The sequence below is a fragment of the Etheostoma cragini genome, chromosome 2, assembly GCF_013103735.1.
Source record: "Etheostoma cragini isolate CJK2018 chromosome 2, CSU_Ecrag_1.0, whole genome shotgun sequence".
In the NCBI taxonomy this organism is placed as follows: Eukaryota; Metazoa; Chordata; class Actinopteri; order Perciformes; family Percidae; genus Etheostoma; species Etheostoma cragini.
This window is the reverse complement of record NC_048408.1, coordinates 15,161,805-15,187,943: the sequence shown is the minus strand read 5'-3', so window position 1 is coordinate 15,187,943 and position 26,139 is coordinate 15,161,805. Positions and strand designations below refer to the sequence as shown.

The window sequence follows — 26,139 nt, the reverse complement described above, 5'->3', positions numbered from 1 at the left end:
ATGCGGGTGGGGCGCTGGTTCATAAAATATTCACCTGTTCTTTTCCTACATAATGCAGTAATGTCCCTGCACACAAACCTTACTGCCTACAAACAAGCAGAGTTTGTCACTCCTGACTGTCAGCACTTACTGTCAGACGACTTGTGATGGACTTGTAGTACTTCTCAGTTTTCACATACTAAATAAAATGAAATATCCCCCTCAACTTTTATAACACAGAAACCCGGCAGCTTGGCTGTCCTTTCCTAAATAGAAGCTTTCCTACACAAGCTGCATTCATCTATAGCCGTCCTCCAGCACGCGATACTATGCAGTCAGGCAAACATTGGTCAATATAGCTTTTATTTAAGCAAATCATACATACACTGTAAAAAAATGCATCTGTATCCTAACCTTTAAACACTATCAAAGCTGTGATGACAGTGTGAGATTGGTTGAGATTGGCTACAGTGTCTGAGGTCATCAAAATGATTTGCATGTCATCACACTCATGAAATAGCACACTTTAGGACTGAAATGTTTTCCAGTTCTTCAAGGGGATTGAAATTCCAAGTTAAAAGAAATGAAGGGAGCAAAAAACAAAACAAAAACACTATTGGACAGTTTGATGGCACTTTTCAGGTCTTAACATGGAATTTCAACAGATGTTTGATTTAAAATGAAGCCTGAAAGGCAGATTAATAATTGAAAATTAGGATTAACATGGAAGCTCAGCTAATCTCAGGTCTGCATTAACAGTCACAGGACTTGTCAAGACTACACAAATCTAGGATCAGTTTCAATTTTCAACCCTGACAGATAATCACTATAATTAGTTAGAGCAGATCGTAATCCAGCTTTTGAAACAAAGTAAAAGCAAAAAATTGTAAAATGTAAGATTTCTAAACCAAAGCTTCCTCTAGCCAGTGTATTACTATATCAAACATTTTCAAATCCAGCAGAATCTAAGTGTTTGTATGCCTTAACTGCTAAGTATAGCTTTGCTTCTCTACATTCTAGCTATCCTGTATAACAAATCAAAGACCTGAAATGTGGCCTATGTAACACCATCGTAAGAGAGACCCAAAACACAAGCCATACCAAAACCCAAATAGTATCCAAGCTTTGACAGTAATGCCACTCTTATGCAGTGTAATGACAAGCTAAAGTCAGTCCAGTAATGCATGCTTCTCACACTATCACCACCATCTGTCCTCTGTCCTTAAAGGCACACCCTCACCCTTTATCCCCCGACAGACATTTTCAACAGGTCTGCATGGTTCTGTGGTTTTATTACTGTGCAAGAAGAGAGTTATTCTTTTACACTGTGTGCTCAAATCACGTCATGACTCATATCTGGCAATTTAAAACATCATCTTCAATTCGGAGCTGTGATGAGGTTTTTTTTTGAGCTCACTGACATATATTAAAGGTCAGTAAACTTTTTGGGATCAGACAGACTTGTGGCTTAAACAGTTTTATAACTATGCAAGTGCAGTTTTATCTGTACATGCTTGTGGGAATTTCCCCCTCATAGCAACATAATGTTCTGAGTTCCACAAAGGTTTTAGCCTCTGGTTCTACAGACTGAAACAACATCACACAGTATTAGACATGCTACGACAAATCTGTTTCATCTTCTGTATTCGTCCAACAATGGATTAGAAAAATAGATCATAATATTTTCCCCCTAACACCAACAGCCCAGCAGTAATTTGTCTTTCCCTGTTGCTGAGCCTTTGAGATGATGTGACTTGATTTGTGTCTCTGTGAAAACAGCAAGCATGTCGGTTCTGATTGTTATCCAACTCGCGCTGTTGTTTTTTTTGCCTTAATTTTAACTCCTAATGAAGCATGTCTAACTCTTATCTTGTTTTTTCACACAGTTACAGTCACAGTTACAAATCAAGATCAAAGGAAACCTAAAGAGTGCAATATTCTCTTATCTACATCATTAACATCCCACCTATACACAGGAATTTGATTTGATAAGGAGTAAAAGGGTGGGGGAGCGGGGGTGTGGAGGGGAGGAAGAGGATGAAGGAATAAAGAGGGGGAAATTGTTGTGCCTTAGGCATCAACACACTCAGGCATCAGAGTGCTGCATGAGGACAGGACACATTAGAAGACACGGACTGTCCAATGAAGGGAGAGGTCTTTGCACACGTGACCAAATCCAAAGCACGGGATTGGTTGTAGATTAGTCCTTGTCATGTTCTCTGGTTGGCTGACACACATGGGAACAAGGGCCAATAACCAATCATATTTTGTTCTTAAAGAGGAAGAGAAATCATAAACCTTTCCCAGAAATAATGTATTTTTTGTGTGTATTTTTTAAAACTTATGAACAAACAATACACAGAGAGTAGTCCATAGGCTGTTAGTACGATTAAGTATCTGCCTGGGGAGTCACCTAGAAACGTGCAGTTTGGCCAAACAAACAGTTTTCTCTTTTTTTCTTTTCATTTTTTGAAATTACGACAGATATTCGTCGTTGAAATCGTCATCATCCTCATCTTCGTCGTCCTCATCGTCCATCCCAGCCTGGTCGTTGAGCACAAAGGAATCTTCATCGTCAGCAGCGAACAGTGAGTCTCCGCTGCCAAGGTCTCCAGAAGACTCCAATATCACGCCTACAATAGAAACGGGGAATAAACCAAATCTTACAACTAAAGGAGTCGTTTTGAGAAACAGATAATAGTCATAAAAGAAGATTGACACCACTTTCATGCATGCACGTTCTATATGAGCTATTAAGGTTTGTTTCGCATGAGCCTGGCAACCTCACAGTAAGGACAGGGCTCAAGGAAGTTACCCGGACAAAAAATAGTATAACACATAAAACAAGTAAACAAGACATTTGTCAGTAAGCAAGCTTTAGAGGTGTTGGTAGGAGGATTTTGTTACCTTTGCACAGAGCCAGGGTTTCGGTTTCCAGTCTTTATGCTGAGGTAAACTACATACTTAACTTAAAAAACATTTAATTGAACTGACAGATACAACAGTGGTATCAATCTTGTCATCTAACTTTTGGCAAGCAAGCAAATAAGCCCATCTCCAAAACTGTCAAACAATTTCTATAAAATTGTATGTATGCTATGTTACGTTACAAATACATTATGGTAAGTGACAGATCTTTTATCCAATACAAAAAAGAAACTTGTGTGTTGACACACATCTATGAATTATACCCTTCATGATGCCTTAACTGCAAATCACGCTGTGTTTCTTTGTCCTTTTACATGGAAACATGACACTCAATGGAGTTTTGCCTACCACAGTTTGCAGGGCCATGGGTGCGTGAGCTGGCCACCTCGTTGCCATAGCGATCAACACACCAACACTGGCCGCTGCTGCTGTGACACTGGTGGGACCTGTAGTAACCTTCCTCATCACAGGATGGCAGGTACTGACCTATACGCACAAGCCAAAACACACAGACACACACAATGAAATAGGGTAACACACTGTTTGTGTTTGTGTGTGTGTGTGTGTGTGTAATTGTAATCTTGTGTGTGTTTAAGTGTGTGTCTTACCAAGCAGTTTCTTTCCTGCTTGCTTTTTGTTGACACTGGACAGCTCTGCTTTACAAGGCGAATCTGAAAATGAGACACAAAGGGATGCTGGTAACCAGCTGCAGCAGTCTGCTTTGGTGGGAATGCTTCTGTTTGAGTGAACTCTGCTTCCTTTGTGTACTTTTTGCTTTCGTCGTGCTGTTTGTTGTCCTGCTGTCTTTGGTTTTACAAATGCAGCTCCGATGACTTATCTATAAACACTGTTTCTATATGACCTAAAAAACGAATTTTCCTCCTTTGTCTCACACAATGGCATTCAAATGCAATGCATTGTATTGCATTGTATTATGCATCCATTGTGATTGAATGGAAGGTGTCTGTTATTTCCATGTCTGTAGAAGTGAGTTTAGTAAGTAATATTGTATTACAACTGTTTATTGAGTTTTGGCCATCATTTACATCGATTATTATAACAATGTGCTTACCAAAGTGACTGCTTAGATGGCAAAACATCAAAAAATTGTTACATGAAGTATGAAGGGAAGAGCAAACGAATCATCAGACAATCAGAGAAGCTGTAAATAAACCAACAGTTAAGCCAAGCCACAAACTGAGAGTACCAAAATGTTGATAATATCTCTCATTGCACGGGATCACGGCACAATCTTCCTTACGAATGTTCTGCATGGCTTCCGAGCTAGGTGGGTGTGGCTTACTTGCTCGCGAATCAGCTGGGTATTCACAAAGGTGGCGATTGGAAGAAGCTGGAGTCGAGAGTTCAGGTCTCATGAAGGAGACCCTCTTTTCCTCATTCATTTGTGTCAACTTTATTTTTCAGCGCCTTAAATGTCTACAAATGAGCTGCTCACCAGCAGAGTGAGCTGGTGGAGTGACGGAGCAGAGCGGCACTTGGCAACAATGACAGTTAGGCCTACTCATTTACCTGTAGCCAGGCAGCCGAAGGTTTAGCTACGTAGATTCATATGCACAAGCGGCCAAATCTTGAAGCTCCTAGACAGGTGAGGATATTATCATATTTTCCCAGGATTGTGGTCATGCTGTGACAAACTGCAATACTTAAAGTAAGCCAATGTCAGTATGTTGTGATGTATGTTTCCAGCGCACAGTTAAGTAGTGGGCCAAAATTGTTCTGTTTGCATTTTCTTTCTCTCTTAATGAAGTTTGGCTAACTTGAGGTTTTATTTAAAGCCTGTATGAGTGTCTGTTCATGTGTCATGTTTATTATGTAAGAGATCTATAAAAATTAAATTGTTAAATTGTTATGTATGAAATCAAAACTTCGCTTTCAATGTCTTACATAACAAGATACAAAGACTGAAGCTGAATCACATCTGTGTTTGCAAGCTTATCTAAGTGTGAATGCATTTTAGGTATTTGTATTTACATGTGAGTGCATGGAGATATCATACCTGTGTACCTCTGGAAACATGTGCACCACTCAGAGCTGCTTATAACATTGTCGGCGTGTGTATCACAGGATGTGAAGAATGCGTCAGAGCACGGCTCGTTTCTGTCCAGGTAGAGGCTCTTGATCTCCGATTGGTCCAGCTGGACATCGAAATTTGTGTCCAGTCGGGAGAACATCCAACCCAGAGGGTCCTTACAAATAGGTGACGCCCCAACCTCAAACTCTGCCAGGAAAAAGGTTAAAAATGACAGCGTGTAGTTTGCAGCCAGTGGAACAATGACTGTGATACTGCACAAAGTACTGTTGTGTTTTCTACTTGGCTAATGCCAGGTGACTTACTGTTTTTCTCTGGCTTCTGGATCTTGACTCTCTTGTGGTTGCCATTCTCATGCAGCACTCTAAACCAGTCTCTCAGACGACTCACCACCTCCTTGAGATCCGACTCACTGCACACTGAGGAGCAATAACACTAAGGATTACTGATGATAAAGTGATGCTTTAACAGTAACACATTTCACAGAAGAAATGAGTCAAGTTATTGGTTTATTTGAAGTAGGAAGTTTTACTGTATATCCAATCCCAGTAATGATGTTAACACATAAATCAAAAAATACACAGGCAATTTAGTGATATCCCTACAGTTGTGCTCTTGACCAGTCTTGAAATAAAATCCCGAGTCCTCTTCATCCAAGATTGAGACAAGACCGAGACCTTTCAAAAAGTGGTCTTGAGACTAGAGATGTTCCGATACCGATACTGCCTAAAACTCTGGTATTGGTATTGAGAAGTACTGAAGTTTATACACCGATCCAATACCACGTTAAAAAAAACGAAATTCTTACGAAAAATTAAAGTAGTTTATTTATGTTCATTTTCTGTTATAACTGACTGTCAAACTGGATAAAAGAAAATTTTACGACGTTCATTGTTTGTGTTTGTTCATGTTTCCCTAAGAGTTTAACCCAAGCCAGACCGACAACAAAGATAGAAATTACATCACATCCAAAAGGCAACATGGATAGTAGTATACAGTTGTTAAAATATAATAAAATATATAACACACTGGTATCGGATCAGTATTCGGTATTGGCAGATGCGCAAGTTTATGTAACTGAATCGGTATCAGGACCATCTCTACTCAAGACCAAGACTGGTTTTGAGTACTACAACACAGGCTATAGCAGAGCTGCCCTAAAACATGTAGGGATTCAGTGTCACTTCATCAGGACAGAAGTTCTTTACTGTAGCTTGTCAGGAGGAAGACTTTTAATTTAAGGATAATCTACTGTTTATCCTGCAAAGTATCCTGGCTTGCAGTGTGCAGTCATGTGTGCAGAACAGTGTACCTTTATTTTCTGCAGAGCTCTGTTCAGGCTGAGGGGGGCAAGGACACATGCCAGAACACTTCACAGCGATCTTCTTTCCTGTGATGCATGCTTGGTAGTCTAACTTACACTGAGAAGACGCGACAGAGACATAGACAGATGGATTTGACAGAAGAGGAAGTAAAATCAGGATTTGTCTCATCAAGAGGAAATGAAAAAAATATGTTCTATTATAAGAGAGACACTGTTTGTGCGGGTACCTTGGTGGAGTAGGTGTGGCCGTCAGTTCCACAAACAGGGGAGGGGCGGACCACAGGGCAGGGTTTGCACTTCATCCCCGGACTCTGGTGCAAACTGGTATCTTTAAAACTAGAGAGGAGATTCAAAAGACTTATTTTACACACACAGCAAAAATATGATTGTATGCATAATATGAAAATATTTCAAATTATGAATTATTTCACATTGTCTCCATCAAAATTCCAATTTCACATTTTGTATTTATGGTGTATTTTTTTGCTCTTACAGTAATTTCAGAAATGAGACAAAGATTAGGATTTATGTGTGATTATTTTCACATTTGCTGGTACTCCGCAGTGGTAATTGTGTTGTGTTGTTGCTAAGAATGGGAAATGAGGTCAGTATGGTGTTACTGTCCTCTGTCCAGTCTACAGTGTCCCAGACACACACACACACACACACACACACACATACACACACACACACAAACACACAAATCCTATTCATATCACTTGGCAGGACTTTCTGTCCATTGTAAGGCAGTGCCAGTGCTGGGTTAATTGGACTAAACAGTAATGTCATACAGCAGTCATAAGAGAGCCAGTGGAGAACCAGTGGACAATCTGAAAAGATAGAACACCAGCCACCCCTCTGGTGTTGTTTCTTATCATGCTACATAAATAATGGCTTCCCTTTACCCTTCTCCAGCCAAGTAACACTCTGGTGTCACCCTGGATAAACACAATTTTCTTTGCACCTCACATTAAAAACCTCACCAGGACTGCTTTCCGCCACCTCTGCAACATTTCCGGGCTCCGCCCATCCCTGACTCAATACAGCACTGAAGTCTTGGTCAAAGCATTAGTCACACCCGGGATTCACTACTGTAACACTGTTCTCTTTGGCCTTCCCTCCAAACTACTCAGTAGGCTCCAAATCATTCAGAACACGGCTGCCCGGATCATTACCTGCAGTCTGCACCAAATCATCCGCCCACACCACTCTTCACAATCTAGCTCCCACCTATCTCTCTGACCCCCTTTGGGAGTACACCCCTCCCACTCCCTGCGCTCATCCTCAGCTGGTCTTCTGACCATCCCCACCGCACTCCACAGCACCGTGGGTGCTAGGGCTTTCAGCTGCACTGCTCCCAGGCTCTGAAACTCTCTGCCTCCACACATTCAACATTCTGACCCCATAACAACATTCAAATTCCACCTCAAAACTCACCTGTTCAAACTGGCCTACACACTCTAATACCCACAATCTCTGTCCGATTCCTTTTAGCGTGTGTGTTTGTGTTTGTGTATTTGTCCTTACCTCACTCTCCTCTGGCTGACACAAGTGGCAGTCTTAGAATCCTCAGCAACACACACCTTGTGGCGACTGCATTTGATCTTAAGACAGGGGTCTTTGGCTGGATCAAGGCCTAAAAAAACACAAAACAAGAGGTATAATATGATGACTCTTTTCAGTGTGTATATGTGTATTATATGTGTGTGTGTAGTTAAAAACACTTTCTTTTAAAGAGCTTCCAAGAACAGACCGAGCCGATGAGCATGAAGAGAAATAATTAAGAGAAAATCTTCCTAGGTTACATTTTCCTTTTATTCTTTGAAATCCTGGATTAGTGGGTTCTAGTTTAAACATGTACCTCCTTTTGATTTATACAGATCCTAGCCTTCTAGATAAGTGTTAGACATCTTTGTCTTTCTCTCTGTCTGTGTGTGTGTGTGTGTGTGTGTGTTAATTCTAGCCACTGTCCCTCCACTTACTAGCAGTGTCTTTCCCATGCTGAGCTGAATGCATAATACCATTAAGTAGTATCCTTATGGCTAAAAACAGATGGAACTGGTAATAGAGGCTACTTACTGACCTTCCATCAGCCCACACTGAGTGTTAGCCTAATGTGTTCTTTTGCTGAGATCCTCAAACTGATCTGGTATCAGATCTCACAGCTGAAGGCCATTTGTGGCGTTGAGAGCTGATTTTAGATCTGGGTCTGCTGAGGGTGTGATCTTTGCTGGTAAAGACAAGCTAGCTGTCTCTGACTGCTTGGCAGCCACATATGGCACAGGATCTAAGGCCATCAGCTGATCTCAGAACAGTTTGTGAGTGGCCTTGGCTCTAAAGAACCTTACTGTAATCCCTGAGCAGCTTTGGCAGATTATCCTACCTCCATCCTCCAACGCAGCATCTAATTCTATTGTTTCTCTGACATGTCTGTGTATGTGTGTGTGTGTGTGTGTGTGTGTGTGTGTGTGTGTGTGTGTGTGTGTATGTATGTGTGTTTGAGGATACAGTGATAAACGAGAGTGAATGTGTCCTGGTATGCCCGGGTGTGTGTATGACTGTATGTGTGTATGTGTGTGTAATGAGAAATTAGATAATCAAAGAATAGGAAATCATCTTGTTTATAATTATTATTATTATTATTATTATTATTACTATTATTATTATTACTATTATGTGTTACAGTAGGTGTTAGCTACATCATAATTATGCTTATGTAATAAAAATAATTTAACTTAAACACTTAAACAAGTACACCAATAGTAAAAGTAGTGTGAATGTCAAAAACAAGTGTTCGCTATCCTTTCCTTTTTGCTCATGACTCTTGATAAACAATGTCTACATAACCACAATCAATCGCAGAGCCAGTAGGTCCCAACATGTTTCCAGCAACAAAATGTTGTAAAGTTAACAGGAACAGACACAACTCAACTGAGAAACAGGATGGTTTAAGGATGTTTCAATCTAATGCTTCTCTATGCACTGTGCTGTCATTTTAGTCACCTCCAACAAGGTTATGTTTTTGCTCCAAATTGTTTGTCAGTCTTTTACTTAGGAGAATATATTAAAAAAAAATTGGTTATTGGTTGCTGAATTCTTGCCAGCATTACCTATGACTTTGAAATAAACTGCTATGACTTTTGAGTAGTAGTGCAATTGCATACAAAATGTACATGCACATATTGCCTTTAAGCAATCCTGCATTTTCAACATTTGATGTCAATTTTTAAGTAGCCATTAACGTGACTCAAATTTGACCAAATACGTTTGTATATTCCTTCTTCATTTTTATGTAGGCCTTCTTCAAATATACTTTCAGATACTCATCCCAATGCAGATTAAACATTTTAAGTTAACACTTTTATTAATAAAATACCAAATTTAAAGATTTGTTTAGCATTGGAAGAGTTATGAGTTCTGTTTGTCCTCACAAAGCCACAGCACAGCACTCAAGGCTCTCTTCACACCCACCTTGATCAAAGGGCTTGGATGGAGTCCATGTTCCAGGCTCCTGAAACAGGGTTAACCAATAAGCAAAAATCATAAAAACATTAGTCAAATGACATCTACAGTAAAAAAAATACAAGACAAATACAGGACTATAAGCTCTCATACAAACCTCCACTTCCTTTAGGAGAAAGCATTACAGAGAGAGAAAATAAGGAATTCATTGTGATTAGATTTTTTTTTTTTAAGTGGAACCTTTGCATGATGAAATCAATTTATGGAAATCTAGGAAACACACACTAATACACCATCATGTACAAACACGTGGAGCATGCATTTATTTAGTCAAGATAATGTTGATGTTATGACAGCCGCTCCATGCACAAAAATGAGCATGTGTGTGTGTGTGTGTGTTTGTGTGTTTGATATTTTGTTGTAGAGGGAGAATATCTCAACAACTAAACAGTTTTAAGATGTGAACAAATAAAAACTTTTTAGGGTTTTTTGTTTAGGGCTTTTACATTAAATTTGACATGGATTGCCAACAACTAAGAAAAAACATAATGTATTTAGCTATTTAAAGTTAAGGGAAGGCATGAGGCTTTCAGTGAAGTCAAATTGTGGCCATCCAAATTATGATCAAGCAGTACACTTTGCATTGCATTATGAGCAGACAAAAAAACGACCAACTAAAGTCTTCCTTAACATCAATAAAAACGTTGATGTGACGTTTAAAAGTCATATTTTGCGATTTCCAATTAATCAAAAATGATAGTTAGACTCATTGACACTTCCAGCACCTTATACAATTAGCCTGGGTGAAGCAGTGGTCATCCTGCACTGTAAACCAAGATTTAGTGGTCACTAATTATTCTCTCATGTTTTGTTAAAAAAACATATGCAATACTAAATCACAGTAGTTTTTAATAATCAGTGTAAGTGTGCAGTGGACAGATCATTTTAAGCAAAGATAACTAAGGATGTTGAGTTTCTGTATGAGAGGGGGGGTTCATTTGAACTGTTCTGCACTGAAGCAATGCAAACCCTCATGGAAAAAATTATGTTCCGAATGGTTTCTGTCCTAGTTAAAGTGTGTTTTAATAATTCTGAGGGACTCATTAATGCTGTCTCTTGAGTGAAGCTCTCTATGTAATACCATACATTAAAAAGTGCATGTTTATGATGTGTGTTTATGATTAACTGAATACACTGTTCCTAAAAAAGTATGCTGTCATAAAGATGAAAAAAATATCTGTATAGACACAGTATGTCTTAGTAATGATAACTAGCTTAGTGTTTTATATTTGTTGGTCTTTGCATGTTTAAAGCTATAGTGCGTAGTTTCTATCTCCCCCATGAGGAATTCTAAGTAATGACAACAAAACTGTCAGCGTGTCGACTCCTTATGACACAAGCCTTCAGTGATCACGCACCACCCCCACCCCTCCTCCACGCAGTTGCTAGTAGTCAAGGAGGATAATGGACTCTTCAGAAGAGTTAACAAATTGCTTTTTTGCATGCGAAAGTTGCCAGACAACACCAGTTTCTAAACATACTGAGAAATACAGAGAGAGTTGTGTGGAGCGTATTGTTGTGGTTTGGGGTTTTTGTTTGGGTATGTGTTTCCCTTTCTTTTGCCTCTTGTGTTTTTGTCTGTTTTCTCCGTGGTCCTGTGTTCCTGGCCCTGTCTTGTTCCCCTGTGTCTGTTTGTCCTGCTTTCTGCTTTATTTTGGTAGTTGGCTTCCTGTCTTGTCTTGTCTTATCTAGTCTAGCTTCACTTTGTCTGTCTGATTGTCCAGCCCCGCCCTAATGTGATTCACCTGATGTCTCACCTGTTCCCTGTTATCTCGTTACCTTATGTATTTAACCCCTGTGTTCCCTCTGCCTCTTGTTAGGCCCTTGTGTCTTGTGAAGATGTCCTTGTCCACGTTCCATCCGTTCTGCCTACATTCCCTGTGAGTTGTTCCCTGTATTGTTTACCTGTTTTTTGACCTTTGTCTTCCCCTGGACCTGTTTTTGGGACTGCTTGCCTTTTGTGCTTTCTAACAGGAAACGCATTTTATTCAAAAGCTGAGTTGTGACCACTATGGACCGATACAGATGCTTCCTGGGAAAATGTGACACTAATGGAGCTAAGGAGAACATTGTTCTAATAACAGTAACTAATATTTTAATAAAAAGGTTTTTTTTTCTATGTTCTGAAACAACTGCATCGCCAAATAAAATTATTATTAAAAGTTGATTACAAAAATCCACATAACAAAGTGCTTCACACTTTCCAATAAGGATTTAAAGGTAAACTTTTCTTTTTTTAAACCGTACTAAATATAGTCAAATGGTTCAATCTGCTGCCTGTAAATGATTCAACTGTTTATTTAAGGATTGCATGAAGGTGAGTAATTTGCCTGCTTTTACAGTAATAGAAGGACAAGGAGAAGAAACACCCAGGGGTGCTTGCTCAGGATCTTAAGAAATAGTGAGCTGTGTGCCCTTTTACTCAGTCTGAGTTCAGAGATCTACTTTTCTGGTTAACTCTCTCAGTTCCTTCTCTGGGCATTCATTCAAACCCAATACTGCACTGTGTTCTGTCATTCTGTCACAATGACAACCCGTGTGTGTGTGTGTGTGTGTGTGTGTGTGTGTGTGTGTGTGACTCATTCAAGTTTATATGCCAGAACAAATAAGAAGGGAGGGAAATGGAGCAAAAATAACATCTAATCAGCATAAATCCCATTGTGACTGAACAGATACAAGTGTCTTATCCACCCAATTAAAGCCTTTATTAGACATTTACACATTTTAATTTTCTTCACCAATAGCATTTTTTGGATTAAATTGAAGCGTGAAATTCAGACCTGTCACCTAAACAGCAGTGAGTGAGAGCTCTTAAGTCTTCTGCGCTCAGTTTCCCTTGGTGTACAGTGCAATACATTCTATGGACACAAAACCTTATCTACAGAGTCTTATTGTACCATTGCTATATATTTGGTTTACATAACATCTACTATGGAGATGGGTTTGTATTGGTATAGACAGCTGAAAGCAGAATTGTGAACTAGTCACGACACAGGGAGGCCATAGTAAAATCAATCATAAAGCAGTTTTCAATAATAATGTAAGAAAATAAACAAGAGTGGAACTAAATGTGCTCTTGGAAAGGCCCTTTAAGAGGCTTTTTGTAAATCAACTTAGATCATTTAAATATTAAACACAATTGTATATCCATTAAAAAGTAATACAATGACAGCTGCAGTTGTACTGGAGTAGTAATGTTGATATCACCAACTTTAATGTTTCAATTCCTCCAGAGCAAGAAGTGAATGTGGAAGTTTGGGTAGGTTAAAGGGTGAGTGGCTGAGAGGAGTTCCCGGGTGAGTGAATAGTAAACATTTTCATAAAGCTACAATACCTCACTGTACTGTACTACTTTAAATTGTCTTTGGTATAAATGTTTTCAGTCTAAAGTCTTTCTAAAGTTTGATGGCTTGATGAGTTAGCAACACATAATCCAGACAAGGTTCAGTGCTGGTTGAAATGTGGTGGTATGGATCTTTATTTTTATTTTTTAACAGGCTGTAAATTCTTCTTCTAGAAGCTAAACATTTTTTACATCATGGACCTGTCTGCCTTGTCTACTTGTTCATGAGATGCAGTTTCAGTTATGTTTCCTGTATTGTCACCAGGGGAGGAAATGACTATAACGGAGTTGCTGACCTGCATTTCAAGACATTGATGCATTTTATGTCTGCAAATGTTCTATAGTTTATTTTCTTTTAGTATATCAGTGTAATTCAATCTGCTTGATTTATAGTCCATGCAATTAATGGGTTGTTCTGTCAATACACATGCTGCCTGATTGGAAAGGTTGCACATTCCCTTCACACAGTAATAACTCAACTTCTGAACTGGTTCTGAAAGTCTTACCAATCGTCAGCAATGTGGAACTGGATTTTAAATATCTGTTTCGTTATGTAAAGCTCATGGTTCTCCCAAATCATTTTACTTTGAAGGTATTTGCAACAAGATCCTAGTCATTTTTCAAAAAGCACAACTTCAACTGTCAGGAAGTCTCCCTCTTTCTCACTTCCTTGTGCTCTATAAGGTGACCTGGGCCAACTCTTGCTTTGTTTCAGCTCTAATTAATTTCTCCTCCTTCTCTTCCCACATTTGTGGCCCTTTCTGATCCTCTGCCATCTTCAATATAGTATACAGTATTACTCATTTTTTCACTCCCGCTTCACCTTCCACTTCTATAGAGGTCAATGTTACAATAAGAGAAAATTTAACAGTGGCCAGTGGCTCTGTCTGTTTCTCATAGTTACAATTATGCACAGTCCCTAAACATCTTAATAAAATAAAAAACATGCTGACAGTTTAGCAAAGATAGCTCTAGTTGTGCAGACCATTGAGATTGAATAATGAGAACACTGCATTATCGGGGCCAGGCCCTCTAGACCAGTCAAGACAACAGAAGTGCTTGCGGTCTGATTCCTTAATGGAATCAACAAAAGCACGCAGGCACACACATGCACACACACACACACACACGGAAATACACATCAAGAAACACATATGCATGTCCACATGCATGCATATTCATGCACGCATATACAGTTCTATAAACAAATAAACGTATCACCACAACACTGACTGTGGTGCCAGAATCTGATAGCACTAAAAAACATCAAATAACTGGATGAATGCACTTCACTGCACATGCAACCAGCCGCCCACTTTCCGAAAAAAGACAGAAAACCTGAAATTCAACAATAGGCCTAATGGCTTCCCGAGTGTGCGCTAAAAATAGTAACTTTTCAATTTATCTCTCCATCTCTTTCCACCTCTTGCTCTTTCTCTCCCTTGCAGTTATAAGAGTATGTTTCCACATGTGCACAAACAAAACAATGTGTGTATTTGGCTCTGTAGATACTCATGCTACTATAGAAATTTGTCTATGAATAATAATATTTTGCCTCTGACAACTGCTTTTCTCACCTTTTACTTTAGATTTTCACAGATCATCACTATTAATTGGGTCCTTATGGCTTCCTTACCTTTCCTGGCTCACTGTTGCCTTTCTACTAACATCCAACAGGAGAAATATGTGCATGGTTTCACTGTATACTGGATCTGCTTGTCTTGCTCAAGCTTGTCGCATGCATGCACACACAAATACACACTGAGGTGCTTTGAAGTGGAAAAGGCCTCAAGCTCTGTACCTTCCCTACATCATTCACCCTCCACAACACAGGACAGATACACACACACACACACACAGTAAAAACAGAGAGAGAAAACAGAAGAGGAGAGAAAACAGGACAGGAGAGGAGAGGATGAAAAGGTGTATTGAGCTCTAATGAGGCTGGGCGAAACAATTTACTCCCATACTGCACAATTAAGCATAATGTTCCTCATCACCCATTGTTCATTGTGTTTTTCCTTTAGTTGTTAAAGTGCCCACATTATGCTCATTTTCAGGTTCATAATTGTATTTTGAGTTGTACCATAATAGGTGTACATGGATTCATTTTCAAAAAACAGCATATTTTTGTTGTAAGGCACATTGCTGCAGATCTTCTTGTCACCCTGTGTGTTTGGGTCTCTGCTTTAGCCACAGAGTGAGACATCTTACTTGTTTTAGCTACAGAGTGAGACATGTTACTTCTTTACTATCTTTGTTGGGAGTTGCACATGCCCAGCAGCTAGATAAGATCACATCAGCTATCTGTTTCTGTAACTTTGCTCAGTACAAGGCAGGATTAGCTGGGAGACTTCTTCTAAATGAGGGTGCACTTCCAACGTTGAGTGTAATACCTGCAGAACAGGGACATGTAAGTAGTTCTTTTGTAGATAATGGTGAACTACTGTCTGTTGTAGCAGTGTATTGCCATTGAGAACGAGCTAGCATGGTAGCGCTTGTTAGCAACCTCGTTTCAGTATATGTAGAAAGTCGGGCTGATTTTAAACAGCTCACCCGGAGACTGAAGGCAGGATACATTCAGAAACCCGTATCTCACTCAAAAGAGCATGGATTGTTTTTTTCAAGTTTGTATGTAATCACAAGAGACACAAAATAACACCTAATTTTCATTATAGGACCACTTTAAATCTCAGTTTATCACTTTACTCTGTGGCAGTGCTGTAGCCCAGTAAGCAGAGCAGAATGTCTAAAAAGACTTGAGATGGCACCACCAGTGCAGCAAAAAAAAAGCCCCAGGCCACTCTAACCATCCTAACAGGACATACAGTAAATCAGTGGCCAGATCCTATCTAGTGCACTTAGCAGGAGACCCACTTAAGGCTTTACTGAAAGAGGAAGCAAAAGTACAAAGTACATGTCTAAGATAAAAAAATGTAAATCCCGGTAACGCAAAGTTTGGCAAAGGATACCAGTACATGATATAAAAAGTAGGTGTATTGCTCCATTTCTCAGAGAATATGAAAAAAGTATACTTATAAATACTATGCTTGTTTCAAGTATAATTAATTTAGCACTAACAGCTTTGAGTGAAAGTAAAGAGATTCATCCCAAGCAAGGGTACCCAAACTGCATGTTAAATGATCACATTATAGAACAATCTTGAAGTTTAAGTTCGTCTTTAGTTCTAAATTTAAAAAACTAGTAATTTACTAAATTGTGTTGCACCACTAAAATGTAAGGAATGCCTTAGCTGTTGAAGACTATAGTAATGTGTTAAAATGTTGCTACATAGAAACATGAAGCTCTTTCCAATCAAAAGCAATTAATAATTCATACAGGAAGTTGCTGTAGCATCCCAAGCTGTGACATCTTCCATAAAATCCATACTTAAAAATTGTATGATTTTGTTTTATTTATATTCATGCATGAATGGGCTTCATGTATCATGGTTAGCAGTATTCAGTTCCCAAAGTGCTTATATTCCCAGAAGGGAACATCTGATCAAGCTATCCTTAAAACTGAAATCATTCGTTGATTATTGGCTAATGTCTTGTTATTTGAGAAATGTGCTTATTCTTGTTGTTTTTGGAAAATGTAATGGATAAACTATCCAGTTTTAATTGTTAATAAACAGCCTTTAAAAATATTGTCTTTCGTCATGTAGTTATTCAACTATATGACGAAAGACAAACTTTTAATATACCTTCGGATACAGTACTGATAAATTCCTATGTGAAAGAATGCAAAATACACAGTGACACACAGGCAATCTGGGACACAGCACGAAAACAGGAAACGGCAGAGACACACATATATGTACAGAGCACGTTATGCTTTTGTGCACCACCTCTATCTCTAATGTCTGATGTTCAAGGTTAAAACACAGTTGTGAATGCACACAGAGCCTTCAGTTTTCTGCCAAACATTTCACTCTATTTCATCCATCTATCTATCTCTCTTTTTCATTGTTAAGTAAATAATCCTCTCATTATCACTGGAGTATTCACAACATACACAAACAGACAATCTTTGTCTTACTGTATATACCTGAAAGTGCTCCAATCATCCTAAAGAGTCTAGCACATGACCAAACACTCTCTTTTGGCATTTGGTTCCGATCCCCTACTTCCACAATCCAAATCCTGCTCAAAAGTTGAACTTGGACCTGTGGTGAATCACCTGGGTCCACCTGAGCCGCTGACTGGGTCACATGTGTTAGTGTGACAGGCATGAAAATGAGAGCTAGAAAATGCCTATTACATATCAAACATGCTCACATTACTGACATCAAAGATATCAAGGTCTCTAATTTAGAGAAAAATCATGCATGCATGTGTGCACCATGGTGGCAAACACCAAGCTGGTGGTGTGCTTGTGAATTATGTTGACCCTGTTGTTTTTGCAGTATAGCTTCAGTGTAGCTTCTGAACAAAAAGCCTGTTTCCAATAATGTATGTGTGTGCATGCATACATGCTTCATTTTGTGTAGGCCTGTGTTTGTGTGAGTGTGAGTTAGTGCAAGTGCTAGCATTTACAAATCACTGCTGCCTGTGTGAACCCATTTGCTGTTATCTGTGGTTAGAGGCAAGAGATCCTTCTAGCAAAACACTCCACCTAAAACCTACATTGCATTAGAAAAGACTAAGACAGACCTTTTACGTAGAATTCTGCTAATTTCTTTAATTTGATTTCCACAGTAATGTATCTATCTTCACATATACAGTACTGAAAGGGTGATGTCTAGGGATTATATGTTTGAGTGGAAAGCACAAGTATTTCTTTGCAGCAACCTAACCTGGCCAGGGATGGTGATCTGGGGCTTTACACAAAAATATTTAAATGAATCTACGGACTGGCGTCTATTGTTATTATTATTCCCATTAATCCAAACGCACAGCTAACTGTCAAAACACAGCTCTTGCCTTTTTGTGACAAATGAAGAAAACAATATTTATTTTAAACTCATTCTAGCCTGTAATTAATTGCTATTGTATTTCACCTTAGTCAAATACTTCAGGTCTCATACCTTATAGAACTTTAAATTTAGCTACATAATACAAAACAAAAAGTCACAAAGGCCCACATTAGAATAGGTAACATTAGCGTTAGATTTTATGGCAAATATAACTTAATGGTCCTTACAGTTTTAAATACTTTGTATTTGAAATAAGAACTAACAAATACACAAAAAAACAAACTGGGTAATGTTGTACATTAAAGCCAACCTGCGTGACTGCTATCCGGAGTCCCACGCTGTTGTTTGGGATCCCCGATAGGGCGAGTCAGTCTGGTGTGTTGCCCCTATACCTTGTGGCCCCTACCTTGTGGCATTACTCTAAACAAAAAGCACATCCATGTCTCACTGCTGTGGACCCCCTCCTTCATACCTGCCCATAATAAGGCCCCTTCCAGCGAATCAGTAGGCTAGTGCCTCTCGGACAGCTAAATTCATTTGTATTTCCCAGAGCGAGGCCTTGGCTATCTCTGCTAAGCAGGTACTGCTATCCTGAACCCCCCCCCCCCCCACACACACACACACACACACACACACACTAGCAAGGATCCTCCCAGTATCTTAAGTGTATTTACTGTCTCAGTGGCGCGGGTGATGAACGTGTGACAAAAAACCACAACGGGCCCCGTGACGCTTCTTGGACACAAAAAGAAAACGAGGAGCGCATGATCACAGCGCATGATCACAAACCAATGAGGGTGATTATAGGAGAAAATGTGGAGGGGAGGGGTGTAATGAGATAATAAGGAGGGAAACGGCGTTAATAATATAAGCCAGAAACAGGACTTACATCTCTGAATTTGTCCCATCTCCCAGCGAGCCACTTATCATCCAAGAAATTGCCGCTGTCGGAGCGAGCGGAGACGTGTCCGAAGGCGACGGCGCACACACACAGCAAGGCGACGCTCAGCATCTGCGGACACACAACAAGAGCACGGAGATAGGACATCAGATCAGGCTGGAGGACACCGCAATCGCGTTGAAAAAAGAGACAGTTCAATCTGCATTATATCGGCATTGAATACTGATCGTCAACACTAAATATCATCATGCCGAAGTGTTTTTTCTCCTACCTTGTCGCATCAGCTGCTATCCAGACTGTATGTGCTCGCTGCCGTTTTCTGTCACTAGTTATGACAGCCCTCTTCTCTCTCTCTCTATCTCTCTCTTTCTCTCTCCGCACCGGCTCCCTGTGCGCAGCAGTAAACGGGAACGCGCATGGCACCGTGCGCGGGCCCTACGCTCTGTCTCTCTTCTTTCTTTTTTTCTCTGCCTATCCTCTCAGTGCAGAGGAAATAGTTGTGGTGGCTCACTGTGGGCTGTTATCAGGCCACCGCAAAAGTGTGTTTCACTGATTACCTCTTATGAGAAACACATTGTGCAATCCTGGGATGAATCCTAGGAGGGATAATTGCTCCAAAACACAGCAATATAAGGGTGTAGGAATGTTTAGGCCTACTAATGGCATGTACAAAACAACAACAACAAAGAAACAAATGAACAGCAGCCATACTGTATGATCACTATTAATTGACACGCTGTGAATAATACACACAGAAAGATCAGAGTGTTTAAAAAAAAAATACTCTATGTAGATTCAATCTGTGTGTCCTTTACTTCTCCCATGTTACAGTCGTCACATGGTTGCTGCTTGGGCTTGTTTTGTGCGGTAGTGACTTGGAAGAGGTTAGCTCAGGACTGTAAATTGATGCTACAAGATAACACGGCCTCCAATAAGAAATGCTTGAATGGTCCACTCTGAAAGATTTGTGTAGCTTTGCCAGTCTAGTCTTTTCTGGGACATTTAGCATAGCACCAAAACATACTTCCTCAGAGAGGTTGTATGTCATTGAAAGTGTTTCAAGTGTTTAAGGTGTTTAAATGTGGGGTTGGTGCACTCGTTTTAGGCTATGATACTGCAGTGACTGCTGCAGCTATGTCACAGACAGACGCAGGGGCGACAAAATAAAAGGAAAAAACAACTAAGTAAGGTGTCGAGCCACCGCCAGCCTCAAGAACAGCTCCAATATGGTACAAATATCTATGCTGGAGGACTGAATACTATTCTTCAAAAAGCTATTCCTTAGAGTACTGTCTTACATGTCAGGTCAATATATCCCATAGCTGTTTAACTACATTGAAATCTGGTGTCGATCATCATTTACTTTTCCATCCCCTCAGTGACCCCTCGTACCCAGTATGTGAGCATCTGCACTCACTGCAATGTTTCTCTACTAATTTGCTCAGGTTTTCCCCTTTCATTTTTTAACCATTCTGCAGTGAACAAGATAAAATTATGACAGAGAAGAGAATGCTGTGGGAGTAAAAGAGCAACGACCTTGCAAACATTGATAGTAGAGTTTATTAATATTACTTCCAGGCTCTTCACGTTGAGAAGGAGAAGCCTGATGGTCAGGTGGGTCACAGCAACACTATGCACCGTTGCTGTAGAAAGCAACCTTGACCTCCGCTTCACATCTTCATAAGAGGCTGCAGGGAAAAAAAATGTGTGTGTGGGCATGTGGAAAAGATGACAGGGTGCAGCTATTTGAAAGTCAAATTAGAACTATGAGGCATGCATGACTGCATCAGAGAGACACACAAGAGTGTATCATGGGGCGTGTGCAACTGTGATGCTGAATGGTCAACTGCATACACACAGGTACAGACAGTAAACAATGTTTTGATGTGAGTTCTGTGTTCACTCAAACAGGAAGTGTGCAACATGTAAACAGGAAACTGGTGGTAGAAATGCCGTAGCGGTTGGAGGCATTGGCCTTCTTTGAAGCGTACTTTGTTCTCTCAGATCAAAACAAGGTGATCTAATCTTGGATATGACAAGATAGTTGTGAAGACGATCATTGTTTTATGGCTTACTATTAGCTTATGCTTTATGACAAATTCAAGCAGTAAAAGAGGTGTTGTGTGTGTGTGTGTGTGTGTGTGTGTGTGTGTGTGTGTGTGTGTGTGTGTGTGTGTGTGTGTGTGTGTGTGTGTGTGTGTGTGTGTGTCTTTCAGCCCAGGGGTTCATATATTATTCAGTCTCAGACATTAAAGATGTAGATGTGGTCAGAGACATATGCAGAAGGAGTTACACAGAGTGCTCACACAGACACACACACAATTCCACACAAGCATGCTCACACATAGACTGTTGTTGCTTAATGAAACTCTTTGTAGATTTTTCATTCCATTGTAATTCAGTTTTAATCGTTTTTCTCCGGCAGATTAAATACACAATCACACATTGTTGACTCAATCTCTTCCCAAACACTGAGAAAAGATAAGTAAAGGAAAGGTAGGGAAATGAAGGAGTTGAAGAAAAATAGGACGTGTGTGTGTGTGTGTGTGTGTGTGTGTGTGTGTGTGTGTGTGTGTGTGTATTTGGACAGGAAAGGCATGAATCGTGTCTCAAGGAGCTGAGATTTCACAGCCCAGTGACTCTGTCACTGTGCACCTGCTCACTGAGACTGTGGGATGAGGAAATGAAAGGAACAAGGGAGGTGAGTTGAGGATGTTTGGGGTAAAAGAGAATTGTAAATCCATCAAGAAATAATTTAAGGGTGAGTGTACCAACTAAACTGCATTCTCAGTTATGTCTAAGGAAATGTATTTCCTTCTGGATTACGTCTGCAACACAACCTTGTACCTGCGACAGATGCACATTGGGAAATGGTCACAGTTTTACAAACGTGGTTATCGTTGTAAATTGACACAAACCTACTTGTTTAGGTTTAGGACAATATTGGGGTATGGGCTAAAGTGAGTACATTTGTCATGTAACTTAAAGTGCCCATATTATTAAAAGAAAACACTTGTTGTTATTTTGTGTCTCTTGTGCCTCCACACTCATACAAACTTGGAAAAAAAAATATCCATGCTGTTTTGAGTGAGATACAGGTTTCTGAATGTCTTCTGCCTTCAGTCTCTGGGTGAGCTGTTCAAAGTCGCAGAGACGAGTTGGCTAACCGTAGCATGCTAGCTCGTTCTCAATGGCAAAACACTGCTACAACACAAACTTGTTTACCATAATCTACAAAAGAACTACTTCCATGTCCCTGTTATGCAGGTATTCCACAAGTGTGCCCTTGTTTAGAAGAAGTCTCCCAGCTAATCCTGCATTGCACTGACCAAAGTTAGAAAAACAGCAGCTAGCTAGCTAGATCTTAACTAGCTACTGTGCATGTGCAACTCCCAACAAAGATAGTAAAGAAGTAGGCAAAGATGTCTCACTCTGTAGCTAGAACAGAGACCTAAACACTCAGGATTAAAACGGAATCTGCAGCAACGTGCGGTACAACAAAAATATGGTGTTTTTGACCATGTAACACTATTCTGGTACAACCTCAAAATACAGTTATGAACCTGAAAATGAGCATAATATGGGTGCTTTAAGTTACACGCATAATAACATAATTTTTAGGAGACAGGGCTAGATCAAAGCTCCGTGAAGGCCAGTCAAAATCTTTACAACCCTTATTTCTTTATGAAACTCACTTTGTGCAATGTGACATTGTCATGTTTTATCAGTAAAGTGGATCAAACTTTTGTTATTATGAGCTATTTCTAAAACTATTAACACTCAAGTGGCCTCTCAACTGAGCCATTATGTACAACACCAAACCTTGAGCTGGCTCAGCTTCATGGAGTACAGCCATGCCTCATTTAGTCAATAACGTAAGCTATGAAATGTCAAAGTAGCTACTGTTAAAAAAAGGTCTACTGAAGCAGCTTAATGCAATTCAGCCATCATTAATTGTATCATCTACACATGGGGTTTTCCTAATGTGACACGTAAAAAATGTCATCATTGAAAAAAAGGCCCTCTGTATGTTGCAGCAACTAGATTTTCCTTAATTGAAACTAAGGGACCTAGTCGATGAACAACAGCCTCGGACCGAAAGTACCGAAAGTACCGAAAGTGGTATGAGTTTAAATCACACAGCAATTAGAGGGATTCAATTACAATGTTGGAAATAATGTTGGATCATAACGATAATCTCCCTCTCTCTCGCCTCCTCTGTCTGTTTCCATTAGGATTTGAGAAGAAAGATACTGAACTAGAGAGAGACTCAGGTGTGCCTAAACCTTCAATTGATTTCTTATAATGCAGGGAAAATATCCAATGTCGATTTTGTCCAGAACGTCGTGGGTGTGTACACATGGATGGGTGTATAAGTGAGTGAGCCTCAAACATGAATCTATATATACAGTATGTATGTGTATGTGCATAGTGTGTTTGAGAATAATCTTGCAAAGTGTTATCTTGCAAAGCAGACGTTTTGGAGCATAGTTGTGACCATAAGGTCAGTGTGATTCCTGTGTTTTAGCCCCAGGATGAAAAGCTAATAGCAGAGTAATGACAGGGAGGGAAACTGCAAAGAGGAGATAAGGCAGACAGAAACAAAATGGCCATCGCTGAGAGCGCTGATTACAGAGCCAGCATGCCAGTATAAGAGAGGAATAGAAGCCAGAGAACAAGAGAGAAAGAGAGAGAGAGAGAGAGAGAAAGAGAGAAAGAGAGAGATAGAGAGTTCACTCCCTAAATGGCTGTGCTCTTGTGCTATCTAAATGCATCCGGCTGTAATTTTTTCATTTCAGTTAGGATTCAGATGTAATGGCATCTGTTTCCTGCGTTTGGAAATGTATTGACAGGCCCAAGTTTTAAATCATGGGACCTAACAGAATGTCTTTAATTTGAAGCTGGGAGAGCCAGAGGCACGTAAAACCTGTTAAAGGTGGGGCATTGTACAGAAAGCCTTTGTATTTATGTTAAAGAAATAAACATACACATTTAAGAAAAAATGTATAGAATGAGTGCTGAGGAGACTTTTGTGATGTAGCCTAGTCCCACACTATAAAGAATCAACTAAACATGCTGCAGATTGTTTGGTTATGGTGCTTCGCCCCCTTGTGGTGATTATTACACATTACACAAAAATGAGTTTGTGACCTCTGCCTATAGAGGACATTATTATTCAACTGTAACAGGACTTGTGAAGTACATAACGTAAACTGGGGTTTCAAATCAAATTGAAATGAAGTGAAAATTATTAATGATTTCAATCAAATTTCAATTTTAATCCGTTAGTCCTTCAGCTCATTTTTGTGCTTCTTGTTGTCATTTATTGTAACTGTCTGAGGGACAGTGCTATAGAGATTACATGTTAGTCCATAATTTTGATGATTCCATTAGTGTGTAAATTCATACGGTAATTAAAAACCTTAAAAATTTAATAAATAAGAGTTTAAAAAAGGATGTTTAATCCAAAATTGTACTAAAATATTTTTTTTTTTACATTTTGTTCTTTATTACAAATGCTATTTTTTCTGTTGATGTCAAAGGTCAAATGAACAGAGTTTAGCGAAGGCCACACCTGTTGCATTGTGGGTAAAAAGGTATACAGAAAGAGCCAACGTGGCTGCAGAGGAAAGATGTACGAGCTCAAACTAAGATTTACACGGTCCAAGAGGTGCACACGATAATTGTGCTTTTGTATTTCAGCCTTGTTCAGCCCAAATTCTCCCACGTTAACCTCTTCTACTCCACAAGAACGGTCAACTGTGCATGCTAGAGCACATGTACAATGTTGTCTGGCCCTACAGACCTCCAGGCTGTTCTCCAGCAGCTACACATAAACCAGTTTATTCACATTCTGCCAATGCTTGGCTGTCCTGTTCCTGTGCTGACCAAGTCATGAAAAATTGTGACTACTGAGACTCCTGGCTTCCCAATTGAGAAATTGTGTTCCAAGTCCACAAAGAACAAAAAATTAATTTATTGTCTTCTGTCAGAGAAAACATCTGCCATATCTTGGCAAAATTACACGTTCTGATGGATTGTTTCCTCATCTATACTCTTGCTACAGCTCTCTATGAAATAATAATCAATACAATTCCCTCTCTCCCCTTAGATTTGTATGTATTTCTTTTAAAGGCCCTCACTCCGCATACTACATACTGCACACTCAGTTTATTAGGTACACTTAGCTAAAACTAATGCAGTCTTATACAACAGTCTAATATTATGTCCAACCCTTTAACATCAATTAGGGTAGAGTAAATTATAGAAACACATCTATACACAGTACAATGCAACACGATTCCACGGCACCTCTCTAAAATAGTCTAAATAGAAACTGAAAATGAGAACCTTTTTTACGAAGATAGGATTTATTGCAGGACCACATTAGCTTTAGTTAGCTTTATCTAGTAAACTGGTAACTTAGTGTATATAAGCCAGGGACATACTGAAGATAGTGGACATAATATGTTGTTTAAGAACAATATTTTTCACCCTGTTCTTGTTGGGCAGTTCTTAAAGTCAATGGTAAGTTTTTAACACATCTTGCTTTACACTGTTAGTGGCATTAGTTTCGGGGGGGGGGGGGGGGGGGGGGGGGGGGGGAGGATCCTTTCTCTATTGCTTTCCTGAGGTTTTCCTGAAGTATTCTTTAGGGGAGTTTATCCTTATCAGATGGTCTTAGGGTTGGGGGAGTTTATGTGCCATATTGTTGTGCTTTAAGACATTTTTGTCATTTTGGGCAATATGGCTTTATTCTTGACTCAAATTAACTACTATGCATTAGGAACATTAGCATTTTTTGCAAATGTCTCATCTGTACTTCTACTGCTGAAGGAGCTGTTTTATCAATTATTCATCTGGCATGAGGAGTGTTAAAATCCATTTTATTTATATATCCCAATATCAGAAGAATGTCCAGGTAGTGCAATGCCTCCTAGGGATTACAGTATCTGTATGAACTGCTGTAGGTCGTCACCTAAAAACATCTAACAAAAACTCTTGCAGATATTGGCCTTTCAAAAATACTGTTAGGAGCTGACTTTTGGTTACTTTACTTGTAATAATATTGGTTGTCCACTAGGGAGCAGAACAGACCACAAATGGAAGCAGAGCCTCCCAAATAGAGTCCAGTTCACAAAACAAGAAATGATTCAAAGATATTGAAACTCTG

At 39.6% G+C, this 26,139-nt stretch overlaps 1 protein-coding gene across 3 annotated transcripts; it reads right to left on the bottom strand.

Annotated features, from left to right (window-relative positions):
* Positions 1–325: 325 nt before the first annotated feature.
* Positions 326–19,455, bottom strand: spock3 (SPARC (osteonectin), cwcv and kazal like domains proteoglycan 3). Of its 3 annotated transcripts, XM_034892931.1 has the most exons (12): positions 19,237–19,455; positions 18,954–19,076; positions 9,901–9,909; positions 9,753–9,792; positions 7,809–7,917; positions 6,509–6,617; positions 6,270–6,378; positions 5,263–5,376; positions 4,925–5,146; positions 3,516–3,578; positions 3,256–3,393; positions 326–2,612 (listed from the first exon to the last, which is right to left on the bottom strand). In XM_034892931.1, the coding sequence occupies exons 2-12, from the start codon at positions 19,074–19,076 to the stop codon at positions 2,455–2,457; spliced, it is 1,194 nt and encodes a 397-aa protein (XP_034748822.1). In that variant the 5' UTR covers positions 19,237–19,455; the 3' UTR covers positions 326–2,454. The 3 variants fall into 3 exon arrangements, with proteins under 3 accessions (XP_034748822.1, XP_034748816.1, XP_034748830.1); XM_034892925.1 differs by having other exon boundaries at positions 9,753–9,909; XM_034892939.1 differs by lacking the exon at positions 9,901–9,909 and having other exon boundaries at positions 19,237–19,454.
* Positions 19,456–26,139: the final 6,684 nt, after the last annotated feature.